Below are 16,278 nucleotides of genomic sequence, written 5' to 3'. Positions count from 1 at the left end.
GATGCATGAGCAGTAATTAATTATCATGACATCAACAGTAGAGACCCACGGTGGGCCATATCAGTAAAGCGGAGGGTGCAGGCTGATACATAAGGCTGGAGGAATTTGCAGAGGCAGGGTTGAGCAAAGCCACAGAGGGATCTGAAAATGAAAACAAGGATCTTAAAGTCAATGCACTGGAGGATGGGGAGCCAATTGCAGTTGGTCAGGATAGATGTGATAGAAGTGTGGGATTTGATATGAGCAGCAGAGTTCTGGATGAGCGGGAGTTTATTTGGTGAAACTCAGAAGGCATCAATAAAAGACTTAATAAAAGACTTTACGTGCAAGCAAAAGACGCGAGTATTTTAACCCAGTACATTAAGGGCACCACAATGAAAAATCGGTGATGCTGTATCATGCTTGCCATCCGTGTTTGTCTTTAAAACAGGCTGAGAACATAACTCAACTACTTAGTAAAGATTCAGTGACCGGTCACATTAATGGAAATTGTACAATATGATGAGTCAACAGCTCCATTATTGTTGTATCATGCAACTACCAGGCTGGTAGAAGGTGAAGTAGGTGGATTTGGGATAACAACAGAAAACTCAGCAGGTCAGGCAGCATCCGTGGAGAGAGAAACAGAGTTAACGTTTCAGGTCGATGGCCCTTCGTTAGAACTGGATCTGGGTCTCCTTTCATTTAGCAATTCCTATGTTCCTGTGAATCCAGTCCAACTTTCAGGTTATTGAGGTAACTATCAAAATAAAACTGGAAAATCCAAATACTGTAATCTGTTTACCAAGACCTGCAACCCAATTGCAACAGTGAGACAGGTTCAAATTGGACCTTCATTTGCTGTTTGGGCAGCTCTGGTTGGACAATTCCCAATTCCTTTTCAGGAGGCTTGTGGTCAGGTTCTGGTTTTAAAAGCTAATTGACCATTAGTATCTTCTATATTTGACTTTCACCAGCACATAGGCTATTAGACGGAGTACCTTAAAATGGGGGAATGCTCCAGATGCAACAGAATTAGTGGAAATAAGTTGCTTCAATAGTGGTGCTCGGGGGAGGGGGTTAGGAGAGAGCGAAGGGGAGTAAATACAAGGACACACACGATGGCAACTATTACATTGTGTATTATACAATTAACATGTTCGGATCAAATTCCTCTCCCATCAATGAAGCATGTGTCATGTAGGCCAATATAGAGGCCACAGCGGGGCCCAAATAATGCAGCAATTTGCTCTTTCAGTTAAACAAGGAGAGCCTGAAGGTGGAAAGCACATGAGCGGGATTGAATGTGGGCGATATGTCTCTGTTACTTTATAAGGCTTCATGCATAGCAAAGGGAAATGACCCATCATTGTGGCAAGCCTTTCTTTAGATGGGGATTTGATCATTCGGTTTTGCCTTTTCTTAATAATTGTAAACAATAATTAACAGCAGAAAAGAGGGTTAATAAACCGTGAGGCACTTTTATGCTGATTGAAATAAAGCAATTTAAAACTGCAGTGAATAAACCTTACAACAAATTGACTGCACTTCTTAAATCATTAACTTTACACTTCACATTGTAACATCTGCAAACTATGATAAGTGCTTATTAAAATTACTTTAATTGCTGCAGAACTTGATTCAGCAATCTTGACACCCACAAATGATGTTTGCATTTTAATGCTAAAATCATAATTTTCATCTTTTCCACAAGAGTGCACAAATTACTCAGGCATGCAACATCCCGTGCCAAATTTTAAAATGTTTTTTAAAGTTATGACCAATTTCCATAAATTTTGACGTGCCGCTTTGCAAGAGGAGGAGCGAAAGAATATAGTGCACTGACTCGATGGGCCGAATGGCCTCCTTCTGTGCCATTATGACTCCATGGGGGAAAAATTCAGTATCGCCCCATTTGGGGCGCCATTTTCGGCCGTGCGCAAAGTTTAGCACCTGGCGCTAATTATCACCTCCGACAGCAAACTTGGCTTTTGGAACGCTAAATCAGGCACTTCACACCTGTCTTAAGGCGCAAAGGCCGAGGAGCGAGGCGCTACCTCAGAGCGCTGGCGAAGCTCATGTGATGTCAGTCAGCAATGGAACACAGACACACTGGCACCGGCCAATTCTTAAAGGGGAGTTCTGATGAATGGTCATCGACCTGAAACGTTAATTCTGTTTCTCTCTTCACAGATGCTGCTTGACCTGCTGAGTATCTCCAGCATTTTCTGTTTTTATCTTAAAGGGGAGAGTTGATCTTGGTCTCCATCCACATCCTGCTCATTGCAGCCTTGAATCTCGGCCTGGAGAGACCTGTACATCAAATCTGCTGGAAAGAACAATGGAGAGGCCCAGGGAAAGAGCTCAGAGTGCAGCCCCCACAGTCTCTTCTAAATCGATATAAGGAAGGGCAAATCAAAATGAACCTGCAAAGTGCTGCTCAGTACCCAAAACTCCTTCACACAGTGTAGAATCTCTCCAGAAGTCTCTCTCTCTCTCTCAGAATGCGTGGTGCAAAAATGCCACCAACAAAAAAAGGCAGGAAGCGGTCGCCTTTAAATAGCGCTCCCCCAGTCCCTTCCTGACTGCAAAACGCTCCCCTCAACCTGTCATTGCTAGCGGCAGGCGGTAAGGCAGGGGGCGCCACTCAATATCCGGTCCGGGGCGTTACCGGGGCGTTGTGCACTCGACTGACATCACGATCTGCCGGCGCAGGAGATCGTGGTGGTAGTGTTTAGCGCCGCCGCAAAATGTCTAGTTAATTTCGCGAGCAGCGCAAACATCGCCGCGCCCGGGCGCTAGTTGCTTTGCGCCCCATTAGCGCCCTCTTAAGGCGCTAACGGGAGGCGCAGACAACTGAATTTTTCCCCCAATGACTAGTAACTTTGTCAAATAACTTTTAGAGCGGCAGCATTTCAAAAATTTACAACATCTATAAACCAGCAATTCCGTGAAATAAGTTACCTGATTGGCACTGCTTGAGGGGAGGGCAAGTGGTGAGAGGAAGTTGGGGAGCAAATACAAGGACATTGTACTCATACAGACACTTAAGATGTTCAAATTAAAGTCCTCTTTTTGCTATTTTAACATGAGCTTTAATGCTTTTGTTAAAATGCCACACAGAGGAATTTGATGTAAATGCATTAGGTATTTGTATGACATCACCCAGTGCTATTTACAACTTTATATCTTAATCTTTAAACTGGAAACCCAAGTACGAGGACTTCAGAATTGTCAAGCTTACTTTAAGCTGAATGATATATTATTTCTATTCAATGACCTCCCTTGTATATAAATTACGGGGCTGTCTGACGGACAAATTCAATATGTGACCATAGAGACAATTCATCAATGTTTATTTTGAATTGCTCGGTGTGCCAGGAATGTAAAGTCATCTATGCCAATGGGTGGCCGATTGGGATCAGCTAAGTGCCTTTAAGACACAATTAAGTACAATTTTTTTTCTCCTTTTCCTGCTGCTGACTTTGGAATTTGCTGGTGTGTGTGAGGGCTGATTGACGTGCGGACCTCCAAACTCTTTCTGCTATTTGTGTGAAGTTTGTGCTCATCACGACATGTCAGTGGGGAATGGAACAATTTTCTTTTTCATTTTGCTCACTGACTGCCAGTATTGAATGCTCACAGGCCAAATATAGCATAGGTTACATGCAGGGCAAAGTTCCTAATGAACTGTCCCAGCCAAGTGCTTCAAATCCACCCTCACAAAACAGCACTCGACTGCAACAAAGTAAAACCTCCATTCTCTGAGCTATCTATCCGTGCGGCCTCCCAATTTTAATTAGGATTTTTTTTTTTACTCATTATGAACTGGATTCAGATTAACCAACTCATTTAATTCAGACCAATACAGCAAGCAGAGAGGGAATCTTTCCAGAGAGGGGGGTTGACATTTAAGCTGAGGTCCCAGTGTTAAGAAGACAATACAATTCTTTAACAATTCTACAATATTAGAGCTTGCTTCAGTGTAGCAGTGTATGAGCAACAGACTTCAAAAATGATGTAATAATGTGGTGTTACATTTTCCTAACAGTTCTCTTTAGTTCAAGAATGCAGCATGTTATTACTGTTCAACTGTGGTATACTTTGCACCATAAAAATATTATACTCTGTCAAACTCCAAAATGTTTACTGGACCACATCAAACAGGAATAGCTGACTATTTTGAGTATGCATATTTGAGCATATCTCTCTTTAATTTGGTATACATATATAATTATAGGGTAGATTTTCCAAGTCCTCACAGGTACCTCACACTCCACCAGTGTGCATTGAGATATTACAGGCCCAGAGGGTGATAAGGGTCTGGAACTCACTGCCTGAAAGGGTGGTCAAGGCAGAAACCCTCATCACATTTGAAACGTGCTTGGATGTGCACATGAAGAGCCGTAACCCACAGGGCTACGGACCAAGAGCTGGAAAGTGGGATTAGGCTGGGATCGCTCTTTTTCGGCCAATGCAGACACAATGGGGTGAATGGCTTCCTTCTGTGCCGTAAATGTCTATGATTCTATGATTCAATCTGTGATTTCCCAATGTGCACTCATGGTGAATGAGGTACAACACTTCGTGGGAAGAATCTACCCTACAGTGCCATTCTACTCAGAAAGCTTGGAAGGCAACAGGAACTTTTTGATCAGGGCGCACAGTTTTGGGGTTTAGTAAATAATCATCAGTGCGCACTGTTGGAGTAGTGCCGCATTCTGAATGAACAGTGAGATGACAATTGTTACTACAGCATATCGAATTAAGGTGACTGTAAATGGAAAGCTCAATGACCTGTGTTAAATCAGAACAATTTCTGGATTATTAAGCTATCCCTGGAGTCGGAGTGGTGACATAGTCAGGGTCAACAAAGACCGAGGGGCTGTCAGTGGGAAATCATGCAGTTAAGAATTCAGGTTCCTGCAAGCAGATAGCTCAATAATCTCGACTGTGTGTGGTAGAGGTGTGACTGGTCATGCCTCACTGATTGTGTTTCACTGCCTGTCTTTCAGGAATGGAGCAATGGCTGCAAAAGGGCTGATTGACAGCAAGCAAGTAGAGATGAACTCTTTGGCAATGAGAAATTAAACGAAAAAGCTTTAGAATCCTGAAATAGAGAGAAGAATTTGGGGGGTAGAATGTCTAATGTATGCACTGTTGAAAATTACATAAATAGGGTCTGCTTAGACAAACATTTTTCTCAAATCTCTCTATAATGCCATTTGATTCCTCAAAACCACAGACTAAAATACTCAACTGCTGCCTTAAAAAACACAGCCGCTTTTATTCCGAGGCATCGGTTATCTATTACAGCACGGAAAGTTAAGGTTTGCATTCCACTTTGAAGTGTGAGAAGTCTGTACTGCCTAAATGAAATGTTGCGTGCTCTCTAAGTCAACCACTCGCTTCTCAACGACAAAGCTGTGGATTAATTTCCTATGGTTACATATCTCTCAAATCCACCTGCCATAGCTGAGATGCATTTTCTCAGTTTACACTGGAGCCAGTCTGCATGGAGCTGTCTCCCAGAAGTAAGAAGTGTCCCATTTCAGGATGTTAAACAACCTGCCATGGCTTGCCTGTTATGTTAAAGATTTTTCCAAAATCAAAATATTCCAGTTCAAGGCAGCAGGAGTCTTGCTGGACCCCTTCTAAAACATATCTTGTTGGACCACATTATTAGCAAGCATGGATGCATGAAGGCTCATCGCTCCCTGCTAAAGGAAGGTGAAGATTCAGAAGAATATGTGTGTGATCCCGAGGTAAGAGTACGTTGAAACACAGGCCGCGATTTCGCCAACCGAGGCAGGCTCGGTGTGGCCGAGGTAGGTGGCGGGTGGCGATCTGCTCCCAGCTCCATCCCGCGCTGAGAAGAATTTTCCATTGATTGGGCTTGTTAAGCCCGCCCTGAATGGTTCCCGGCCAATTAAAAGGAAGCGGGTCTGATGATGTCATTTGATGACGCTTCATCAGCCGGTTTCCTTAAAGGGACCATGCCCACATTCATTTTGACAGTTCTGCTGTCAGTGTTCGACAGCATTGAGGTGCTGCAAACACTGATAAGCACTGCACAAAGGTGCACGGCTGCATCCAGGCTCTCCCAGGACTCCCTCCATATGCTTATGGAGGGAGTCACCGCACACAGGGAGGATCTCTTTCCTTCCCATGGGCAGAAGAGACCTCTCCAGGACACCAACACAGTGTGGTTGCACATTGCACAGGAGGACACAAGCAGGGATGTCGTCAGGAGGACCAGGATGCAGTGGTGCAAACCTTTCAATGATCTCAGTAGATCACAAAATGTTACTGCAAAGCCACACTCAACCTCCTCCTGCTGTGCCACTCATCACATCCCCATCACTCTGCCTTCCCTACCCTACTCCTGCACATCCTTACTCACACCAACTTACCTTGCACCTCCACCCATCCCTCTCTATCTACATCATCACATCCCCATCTCACTAGTCACCCCTCACACTCACCCTCATCCTTGTCCAATCATACCAACTAACAACACACAATGGTAGGCACTTGGGTGTTTTATGCAATGTTCATGTAAAGTTTCTGTTGATGTGTTGCCAAGCATTAAAATCTTCATTTTCCACACTGCCTTCTTGGACAGATTTGTGTGCACCTTTGGAAGTGGCTTAGTGAGTTGCAGTGAATGATGAGACATAACTGTACCCCCCGCAGTGGTGATGAGTGTGAAAGGAATGGCTTGGGTATTGTAGGTATGCTTTATGGTGTTGGTGTGGGGTGGTGCCAACCTGGCACATCATGTGGCAGCCAGGGTGTACAGCGTCAAGTGAAGTAAATCTGGCCTTGGTGAGGCCACCCCTGGCGTCCTGGACAGCAGTGTGGTTGGGTGCTGATGCCCTGTGTCCTGTGCAGCATCAGGTGATTGCAGAGCAGGTAGGTGTTGTTGTTGGTGATGCTGGTGTGCCTGGTGATGTTGGTGCTGGGGCTGATCGTGGTGGGATTCTGAGGACCAAGGTGAGATTTTTTCAAGGGCACCGATGTTGCTGGAATAGATGGCAGCTGAAGTTGAGATGACAGAAGCGATCTGTCAATGGTGAGAGAGGTTGCTCCAAGGAGGTGACACTGGATAGAGAGTTTACTCCAAACACTTCCAAACTGCATAAAACTGAAAAGTGTCTTCCAAATCCTGAAGCCTTCCAACATTGGAAAGTGAACAGCTGTGAAATGGTAGCTTTTATACCACTTTTATAGCTGTCAACTATTCAGAGGAATGGAGAGTCACTGACAGCCGACCTACTTACCCGACGTGATCCCCAAGCGCCGGGAACCTTGTGAAAAAGCTGGTAAAATGGTAAGTACATGGTAAAATGGTGTTTAAGTACCTTTTAACAAGCTCTTATGTATCTGAATTGGCTCTCCTGCTGCTTGGTGTTGGGTCTGTAAAGCGCAGATAGACCTGACACTTGGGAAACTGACATGGAGGAGGGTTGACAGTGGGATCCCGACCCGCTGTCAAACTTTTCAATTTTGACAGCGGACCCACCTCCGAACCTGCCCTCTGAGTGCTGGCAAAATTCCAGCCTTAGTGTGCAATAGGAAATGGGCGGCTGTGCTTTGAATAAAGTGGAGTTTGTGGGCAGCAGAGAATGGGAGGCCAGAAAGGAGGAGGTTGGAACAAACAATCCTTCAAGTGATAAAAGCAGGGATAAGGGTTTCAGTGGTAGAGAGGCTGAGACAGGTCATGTTTTGCAGGTGGAAGTACGAAACTATTCAACTCTGAGCTGATTTTCAACCCCAATTCCTTTACATCACAGCTCACTTCCACCTGCAAAACATGACCTGCTGTGATGTAAAAGAATTGGGGTTGAAAATCAGCTCAGAGTTGAACAGAATGCCAAAGTTTCGTACAGTCTGGCATAGCCTGAGAAAGTTGGCGGGGCGTGTAATGAAATCAGTGAAAAGGAAGTGTAGTTTATGGCAGGGCCAGAAAAGGAAGGCTTCAGTCTTCCCAAAGCTAAATTGCAGGGAGTTAGGGTTTATCCATGACTTGGTGTCAGACAGGCAGCCTGATAGAGCAGAGCTGAAAATGAGTTGAGAGAAACATAGACATAGAAACATAGAAACATAGAAGATAGGAGCAGGAGTAGGCCATTCGGCCCCTCGAGCCTGCTCCGCCATTTAATGCGATCATGGCTGATCATCCAATTTCAGTACCCAGTCCCTGCTTTCTCCCCATACCCCTTGATCCCTTTAGCCTTAAGAAACTGAGATGAGGAGGAACTACTTCACTCAGAGGGTGGTAGGTCCATGGAATATGCTGCCCCAAAAAGCTGTAGAAGCTACATCATTACATAAATTTAAAACAGAAATAGACAGTTTCCTAGAAGTAAAGGGAATTAAGGGTTACGGGGAGCGGGCAGGAATTTGGACATGAGTCTAGGTTCGGATCGGTCGTGGCCCTGTGGGTAGCGGAGCGGGCCCAGGGGCCGTGTAGCCTGATCCTGCTCCTATTTTGTGTGTCTAATTCTGTTAGATTCAGGAGATGGTTCTGTGATAGTAGATTGGCGGTTAGGATCAGATCAGCCATGATCTTATTGAATGGCGGAGCAGGCTCGAGGGGCCGATTGGCCTACTCCTGCTCCTATTTCTTATGTTCTTATGTTCTTATGTAAATATATCCAACTCCTTCTTAAATATATTTAATGAATTGGCCTCTACTGCCTTCTGTGGTAGAGAATTCCACAGGTTCACCACTCTCTGGGTGAAGAAACTCCTCCTCATCTCTGTCCTAAATGGCCTACCCCTTATCCTTAGACTGTGACCCCTGGTTCTGGACTCCCCGACCATCGGGAACATCCTTCCTGCATCTAGTCTGTCCAGTCCTGTTAGAATTTTATAAGTTTCAATAAGATTCCCTCTCACTCTTCTAAACTCCAGCGAGTACAAGTCCAATCGTCCCAATCTCTCCTCATACGTCATTCCTGCCATCCCAGGTATCAGCCTGGTGAATCTTCACTGAACTCCTTCCATGGCAAGAACATCCTTCCTCAGATAAGGCGACCAAAACTGCACACAATACTCAAGATGTGGTCTCACCAAGGCCCTGTACAACTGCAGCAAGACATCCTTGTTCCTGTACTCAAACCCTCTCGCTACGAAGGCCAACATACCATTTGCCTTCTTAACCGCCTGCTGCACCTGCATGCTTACCTTCAGCGACAGGTGCACAAGGACACCCAGGTCTCGTTGCACTTCCCCTTCTCCCAATCTATTGCCATTCAGATAATAATCTGCCTTCCTGTTTTTGACACCAAAGTGGATAACCTCACATTTATCCACGTTATATTGCATCTGCCACACTTTTGCCCAATCACCCAACCTATCCAAATCATCCTGGAGTTTCTCGGCATCCACCTCACAGCACACATGCCCACCCAGCTTTGTGTCGTCTGCAAATTTGGAGATATTACATATCTCAAGTAGTGGATCTACTCATCATCAACATACATGTGAAAGCTGGCCCTGTGCTGGCAGATGATGTTGCTGAGGGACATCTGTTGGATAAGGAAGAGGAGGCCGTCAAGGATAGAACCTTGGTGAACTCTGGAGATAACTGTGTGGGGGCAGGAGGGACGCGATTGTTGGAGATGCACTGGCTGCAATCCAACAATTAGCAGTGAAGCCATGCAAGGGCAGGCTAATGGAGCTGGACAATGGAGGAGAGGCAACAGCGAGACAGTGGAGATTAACAACATGTACTGCAATGACACCATTATGTGAACAAGTGTACCATTTTCTTTTTCTAATAAAATGGAGTGTTAAAAAAATTACTCTATAATTATTGATTTGCAGGGATGGATGAATTACCAGCCGTTTAACATGAGTGTGCACACCTAATAACTCACAGGAGTCCATCACAATTGAGTTAGGCAGATCTTTGAAGTGATAATAATGCAGTTCATTAAGTGTGCACAATTGTACAGCCTGGAAATGATTCATTTTAATTTTAATCTGTTTATTTCCACTTGATTTTGAACAGGTGAATCCCACTATTAAAATAGTGGGTAAAGGAAGTTTATACAAACATATTACGTGTTTGTACGCTATTCGTGAATGGTGACATTTCAACATATTTAATATTTTACAATTTTTAAAAAGTTATAAAAATCAATTTTGTAGTGAGTGAATGGTACGCATAATTATTACCAGAACTGATTATAATACAACATATAAACTACATGTAGACACACGCACACTTGTATGTGCACACTTATGATATTAATACGAATTATGTGCTGTATTCCATAAATCTAAAACATTAGAAATAACTGGTCAGTAAGTAAGGGAATACATTTCCAAGAAAATGGAACAAACACCATGAGCACACATACAAAAATAAATATGGTTACTAATGATAAATATTTCAGAATTTAACAAGAATGATGCTAATAGTAGAATTAGCACAGGAAAGCCTTAAAAATATAAAACAGATGCCAATGATTGATTGAACAACAATATGATTATAAAGCTCAGCTTAGTTCAGTTGAAAGCACTTTTTGGATTCAAATTCCAAGATTGAGGCTTTAACCTGGACTGATACTTTAGTTGTAGATGGGAAAGCAGACTGTGAATGAGGTTGTGGGAGGTTACACAGAGACTTGCTGAGTGGGCAGGGAGGTGGCAGATGCACTTTAATGCAGATATATGCTAAAGATTCTTAACAGGATGGAGGAACAGAGAGATCTAGGGGGGCAGATACACGTTCAAAGGTGAAACATAAGAAATAGGAGCAGGAGTCGGCCAATCGGCCCCTCTAGCCTGCCCCACCATTCAATAAGATCATGGCTGATCTGATCTTGGCCTCAACTCCACTTTCCTGCACTATCTCTACATCCCTTGATTCCCTTAATATCCAAAAATCTATCGCTCTCTGTCTTGAATATACTCAATGACTGAGCCTCCACAGCCCTTTGGGGTAGAGAATTCCAAAGATTCACCACCCTCTGAGTGAAGAAATTTCTCCTCATCTCAGTCCTAAATGGCCGACCCCTTATTCTAAGACTGTGGCCCCTAGTTCTAGACTCTCCAGCCAGGGGAAACATCCTCTCTGCATCTACCCTGTCAAGACCTGTAACAATTTTGTATGTTTCAATGAGATCACCTCTCATTCTTCTAAACTCTAGAGAATATAGGCCTAGTCTACTCAATCTCTCCTCATAGGACAATCCCCCCATCCCAGGAACCAGTCTGGTGAACCTTTGTTGCACTCCCTCTATGGCAAGAATATCCTTCCTTACAATGGGTGCCTGAGAGGTTGTTGCTTTTCCCACCCCCTCAGTTGCTTTTGGTGCAGAACCCAATGTTTATGTCTTCACAACAAGTTAATATTGTCAAAAATAATTTTGCATTGTCTGCAGTATGTGCCCTAAATGGGGAATGGGGAGTGGGTTCTATTCTTTTATAATACGCAGGCACCTACCTTCAAAACATCCTTGTTTATGTTGATCAGATTAAAGGAAAATATGTGATCTTTGGCGCCAACAAAGAGTCTGCCTCTCTCCTCATCCAGCAAGAACGTTTGGTAACTGGAGCTGTTTGCAATGCCACCGAAAGTGACGACGTTGTTTAATTCCATCATTTCTGTGGAGAAGAGAGAGAAAAACTCTTCAGTAAATGAAAAGATCACGTTAGTTCGGCTGTCCTGATTGACAGTGTCAGGATGCGACACGTTTTGAATAAGTACTCAAAGGCCTTTGAGATTTTGCAACTTTGAACATGCAAGTGCTTGGCGGGGGATAGTCTTTAGGGAGGAATGCTCTGAAATTGCTGACACTAATTCTGCCTGGAGGCGAGGATTCGGGGCGTTAATGCACCCTTTTAGTTATAGCTGTGACAAAGGACTGCAAACAGAAATTCTTTTGTGTACCAAAGGCAAAAAACTCAGCTGCCTTTGTTCATGTTATCCCATCTTCTCTCTTACCTAAACATTATCGTATGTAGCAGGAGGCTGAAACTAGAGTTCACACCAGGTGAAGGTGAAGGCATTTTACCCCCCACCCCGTCCTCCCCAATAGTTCTTGATTCTCAGCAGTTCTGAAACTGACGATCTACGTATTGTGAGGTTTGGAGACACTGCCAGGGTCATTAGAACCTAGGCTGCCTGACAGGAAATGGGCAGTCTCGGGCCGACGGCCCTTCGAACTCCCCGCCAGACTTTACTCTCCACTGAAGTCAGCGCAGGGTAAAATTGAGCGGGGTGTAAAACTGGCATTTCACCCGAACCCGCTCAGTAGGTTAAGTTAAACTTACCCCCTGCTTGTTTTGTAGTATTTGCTCGTGTAAAGTGCCATCCTACATTGATGAATAGACTTTGATGGTGCTGTTTATATAGCGGAGATTTTCCGCTACTACCTTACTGGTGTGAGTGTGAGAGCCATGAAACCGAATCCCCCCCCACCCACCCCCCCCCGACCCCGTATATTTTAGTTTATTTTTCTCCTTCCTACCCTGCAGTTACCGATTCATGATGGTGCACAGATCCACAGACATCTACTGCCCTTCAATACCTCACCTGAGTGGTCATCCTTCATACTGAGCATAGGCAGGTTATGTGGGACTATCGTAGCCACACCTGACCCTGTCCTCACTCAATACCCATATACCTTCATAGTGCTGTATAAGCAAATTTCTAACGTGTTTTTGTATTCACAGACTAGAATCTCGGCAAGAAAAAGAGAGGGAATGGTCTCACGGAGCACATAAAACTTTCAGGGATCATTTCAACATCAAGATGAAAGAACAAGGGTGAAGTATCAATTCAAGCCTTCATTCCTCCATTTCTCATTTCTTTCTTAAATGCTTCCATTGTATCAAGTGACATGGATATCCCGCGCTCCAATTGTGCCATCGTTGGCGGCCATACCTTCAGCTGTCTCGGCCCTTTATTGTGGAATTCCCTCCCTAAACCCCTCCCCCTTTCCATCTCCCACTCCTCCTTCAAAACTCAATTCCTTTGGCCAAGAGGTTTGTCACCCCTCCTAATATCTCCTTCCTTGGCTCGGTGCCCATTTCTGTGAACTGCCTTGAGACATTTTGTTATGTTAAAGATGCTATATAAATGCAAGTTGATGTTGTTGTTGGTGTAAGAGCAGTAATTAGATCATTAAGAACTCTGAAAGTGTAATAGTTAAATCCCAGGTGTTCTGATGAAAGGTCGACACCTCGAGCATTAACCTAGTTCTTCTCTTCTCAGACTCTGACAAAGCTGCTGTGTATTTCCTGTGCGTTGTGTTTTTATTTTACTCAGATTCTAAGTTATGTTTGGCTCACAGTTCTCCGAGTTCAGTACTATGCCACGATTCTCTTCTCTTGGGTCTGTACAAAGAATTTCAACACATTGTGACCCTACTGATCCCTTCATGGTTTTAAATGCTGTGATGCAAAGAGTAGACAGACAGTTTTATGCAAACACTGAGCAAAATGCTCTGACACAAAAATTGGACTTTGTCCATTCCTGAGCCTTCACAAAATGGCACAATGTCAGGTTTCAAAGAGACAACAGACTACAGTGCTCCGGGGTTACATCAATAAATATTGTGTCACAATGGAACCTACACAGATATGAAAGGGATGAACAGAAACAGGGACAGGAGAAAGCCCCGACAGGATCAGCGCCAGTTCGTAAAGAGGCCTGTCTCCGCACATCCTATTTACTGTCTCTAATTCTGAAAGGGGAAAAAAGTCTTTCTTCACTCCAGTATCTTTCTCAATCAATTTTTATGTTCTCTGTTCTTGCTTCTTTTGTTCTTTCTTTGTCCTCTTTGCTAATCTCTTATTTTTTACTTTCTTAATCTTCTTTATTTCACTGTCCTTTCCTGAATTTGCTTCTATTACTTCCTTTTACTATCCATTCGTACCAATCTATAGAAGTCCCATCTTTATTTTCTCCTCCTCATTGTCTTTCTTGTCATTCCTCTTCATTTCCTTTATGTATTTCTCCTTCCTGCTTTGTACAAACGCGTTCCCACTTTGTGCCGGCTCTGTTTCTAACATTAGAAGCAGCGGCTTTGGGGGCTGCCTCAGAGGATCTCAAGTCCACGCTTGGCTTTCAACTCATGCAGCATTGTGGCCAAGAAAGGCCTCAACTTGGAGCAGAATCAACAAAAGCTCTTCTCCCTGTAGTCCCTCCAGCAACGTGCAACTAGCTACAGCTTAATTCTATCGAATCAGTCTTGCATGTTGTATGGCCCATCATCCTTAGGTCTTAAAGTGATGTGAAGCAACTAAGATCATTGCCAGTGCTGTACTCTAACACACAGCCCAAGAATAGACTCATGGGTTGGATTCTCCACCCAATAAGTGCCTGATTTTCCAGCATGTTTCACCAAATGATTTTATGGGTTGCCAGCTCCAATCAATGTTATAATTGTTGATAAGGAATGATTAGCCGTGGTAGCGAAGTCAAAGACACCTCTGCAGAAGAATTGCCGTATGACTGATTTTCAATTTTTTCCAAGCAGCGCTGCTCAGATTATTTTTTAAATTTCATTCTTTAGTCGGGTATAGCTGGAATCCAGACTCTGGCTTTGTGCTTGAATGGAATTTTCATAGAATCACACAGCACAGAAGGAGGCCATTCGGCCCGTCGTGCCCATGCTGGCTCTGTGAAAGAGCCGTTGGGCTCAGTCCCACACCCCCGCTTTTTGTCCATAGCCCTGTGAGTTCCTCATCCTCCAGAACCCGTCCAACTCCCTGTTAAAATTATTGATGGAATCAGCGTCTGCCACCTTTTCAGGGAGAGCATTCCAGATCCAGACAACTCTCTCAGTGAAAACATTTCTCATCTTCTCTCTAGATCTTCATCCAGTGATTTTGAATCTATGACCCCTGGTTATTGACCCACTCGCAAAAGGGGATCATTTTTCTCTCTCTACTCTACCAAAACCCCATAGCATTTAGAAAACCTCTCTCAGGTCACCTCTTAACCTTCTCTGTTCCAAGGAGAACAGTCCGAACTTTTCCAGCCTCTCCTCATAACTGAAGTCCCTCATCCCTGGCAACATCCTGGTAAACCTCCTCTGTGTCCTTTCCAAGGCCTTTACATCTTTCCTGAAGTGTGGGGCCCAGAATTGCCCACAATACTCCAGCTGAGGCCTAACCAGAGATTTATAAAGTTCCAGCCTGATCTCTTTGCTTTGTTCCTAAGCTGGGTCAAAATCCTGGAACTCCCTCCCTAACAGCACTGTGGGAGTACCTTCACCACACGGACTGCAGCGGTTCAAGAAGGCGGCTCACCACCACCTTCTCAAGGGGCAATTAGAGATGGGCAATAAATGCTGGCCTTGCCAATGATGCCCACTTAATTAATATTCTCAGTAGTTTGTCTTCTTGCAGTGCAAAATTTTAACCTATTTTTCTGAAACAATTCTGCATAAAATCAAACGAGCCCACAGCACAAAAGTGTGCACAATGTGACACAGTCATTCAGAAAGGTAATTAGTAGTCCATGCACAGTAGGGAGATCGCAGTGGTACAGGAGGGGCTGTTCTTCTGAGGCCAGGTTTTAGAATGCTGGGGAGAGCATCGTGGGTGTTACTCTGCAGCTGTCCTGTCCTGTGCCAGATGTGGAAGCTGACACAAGGGAGCCCTGATGTTAACCGAACACACCCCGCAGGAACAAGGCCGCTTGGGTTCGGACGCCTGCTTTACACCACGCCTGATTTTTACGGTCCACTGAAGTCAATAGAGAGTAAAATTGGCTGGGGCCTGGGGGGTGGCGGGGTTGGAGCCGGGGGGGTGGGGGGGTGGGGTGTGGGGGGCTGGGGGGTGGGGGTGGGGGGCCGGGGGGGGTGGCGGGGTGGGGTGTGGGGGGCTGGGGGGGTGGCGGGGTTGGAGCCGGGGGGGGTGGGGGTGGGGGGCCGGGGGGTGCGGGTGAAATGGGCATCCAACCCAAATCCACCTCTTTCCCACTGGGCGGGTTAGGTTCAAATTGGGACATAGCTTACAAAACGTGGAGAAAGACTCCACACCCAGCACTAACATCCCGCACCTTAATGAATCCAAAATAAATACTAATTATGAATGAGGAAAAAAAAATTACAATCCCAAACAACTGCGTCTTGGCTTTTTTATCTTTGTCAGTTACCACCCTGCCCTTGACAGGTCCTGCTTGGGTTTCAGTGTATTATAAATTACTGGGCACCCATCCCATTTCTAAGTTTTCATGTTTATTACTTTAATAACTGACTTTGTACACTAACGAGGTATTCTTACCCCGCCTCCTGCCTCTGCATCCTGCAATTATTATATCAACTCCAA

The 16,278-nt window shown here is 44.6% G+C and overlaps 1 protein-coding gene across 9 annotated transcripts in view; it reads right to left on the bottom strand.

Moving 5' to 3' along the window:
• The window catches only part of LOC147105921 (semaphorin-3A-like), a 553,051-nt gene that overhangs the window by 203,275 nt on the left and 333,498 nt on the right, over window positions 1-16,278 (bottom strand). For all 9 annotated transcript variants that reach the window (XM_086010848.1, XM_086010849.1, XM_086010841.1 and 6 more), the window contains one exon: window positions 11,441-11,601. In XM_086010848.1, the coding sequence (XP_085866974.1) occupies window positions 11,441-11,601 (161 nt within the window). The remainder of the gene's footprint in view (window positions 1-11,440; window positions 11,602-16,278) is intronic.

The sequence above is a fragment of the Somniosus microcephalus genome, chromosome 17, assembly GCF_052327205.1.
Source record: "Somniosus microcephalus isolate GS21.2 chromosome 17, FLI_Smic_1.0, whole genome shotgun sequence".
NCBI classification, from domain to species: Eukaryota; Metazoa; Chordata; class Chondrichthyes; order Squaliformes; family Somniosidae; genus Somniosus; species Somniosus microcephalus.
The sequence above is the reverse complement of the archived record's forward strand: the minus strand, read 5'-3'. Positions and strand labels throughout refer to the sequence as shown.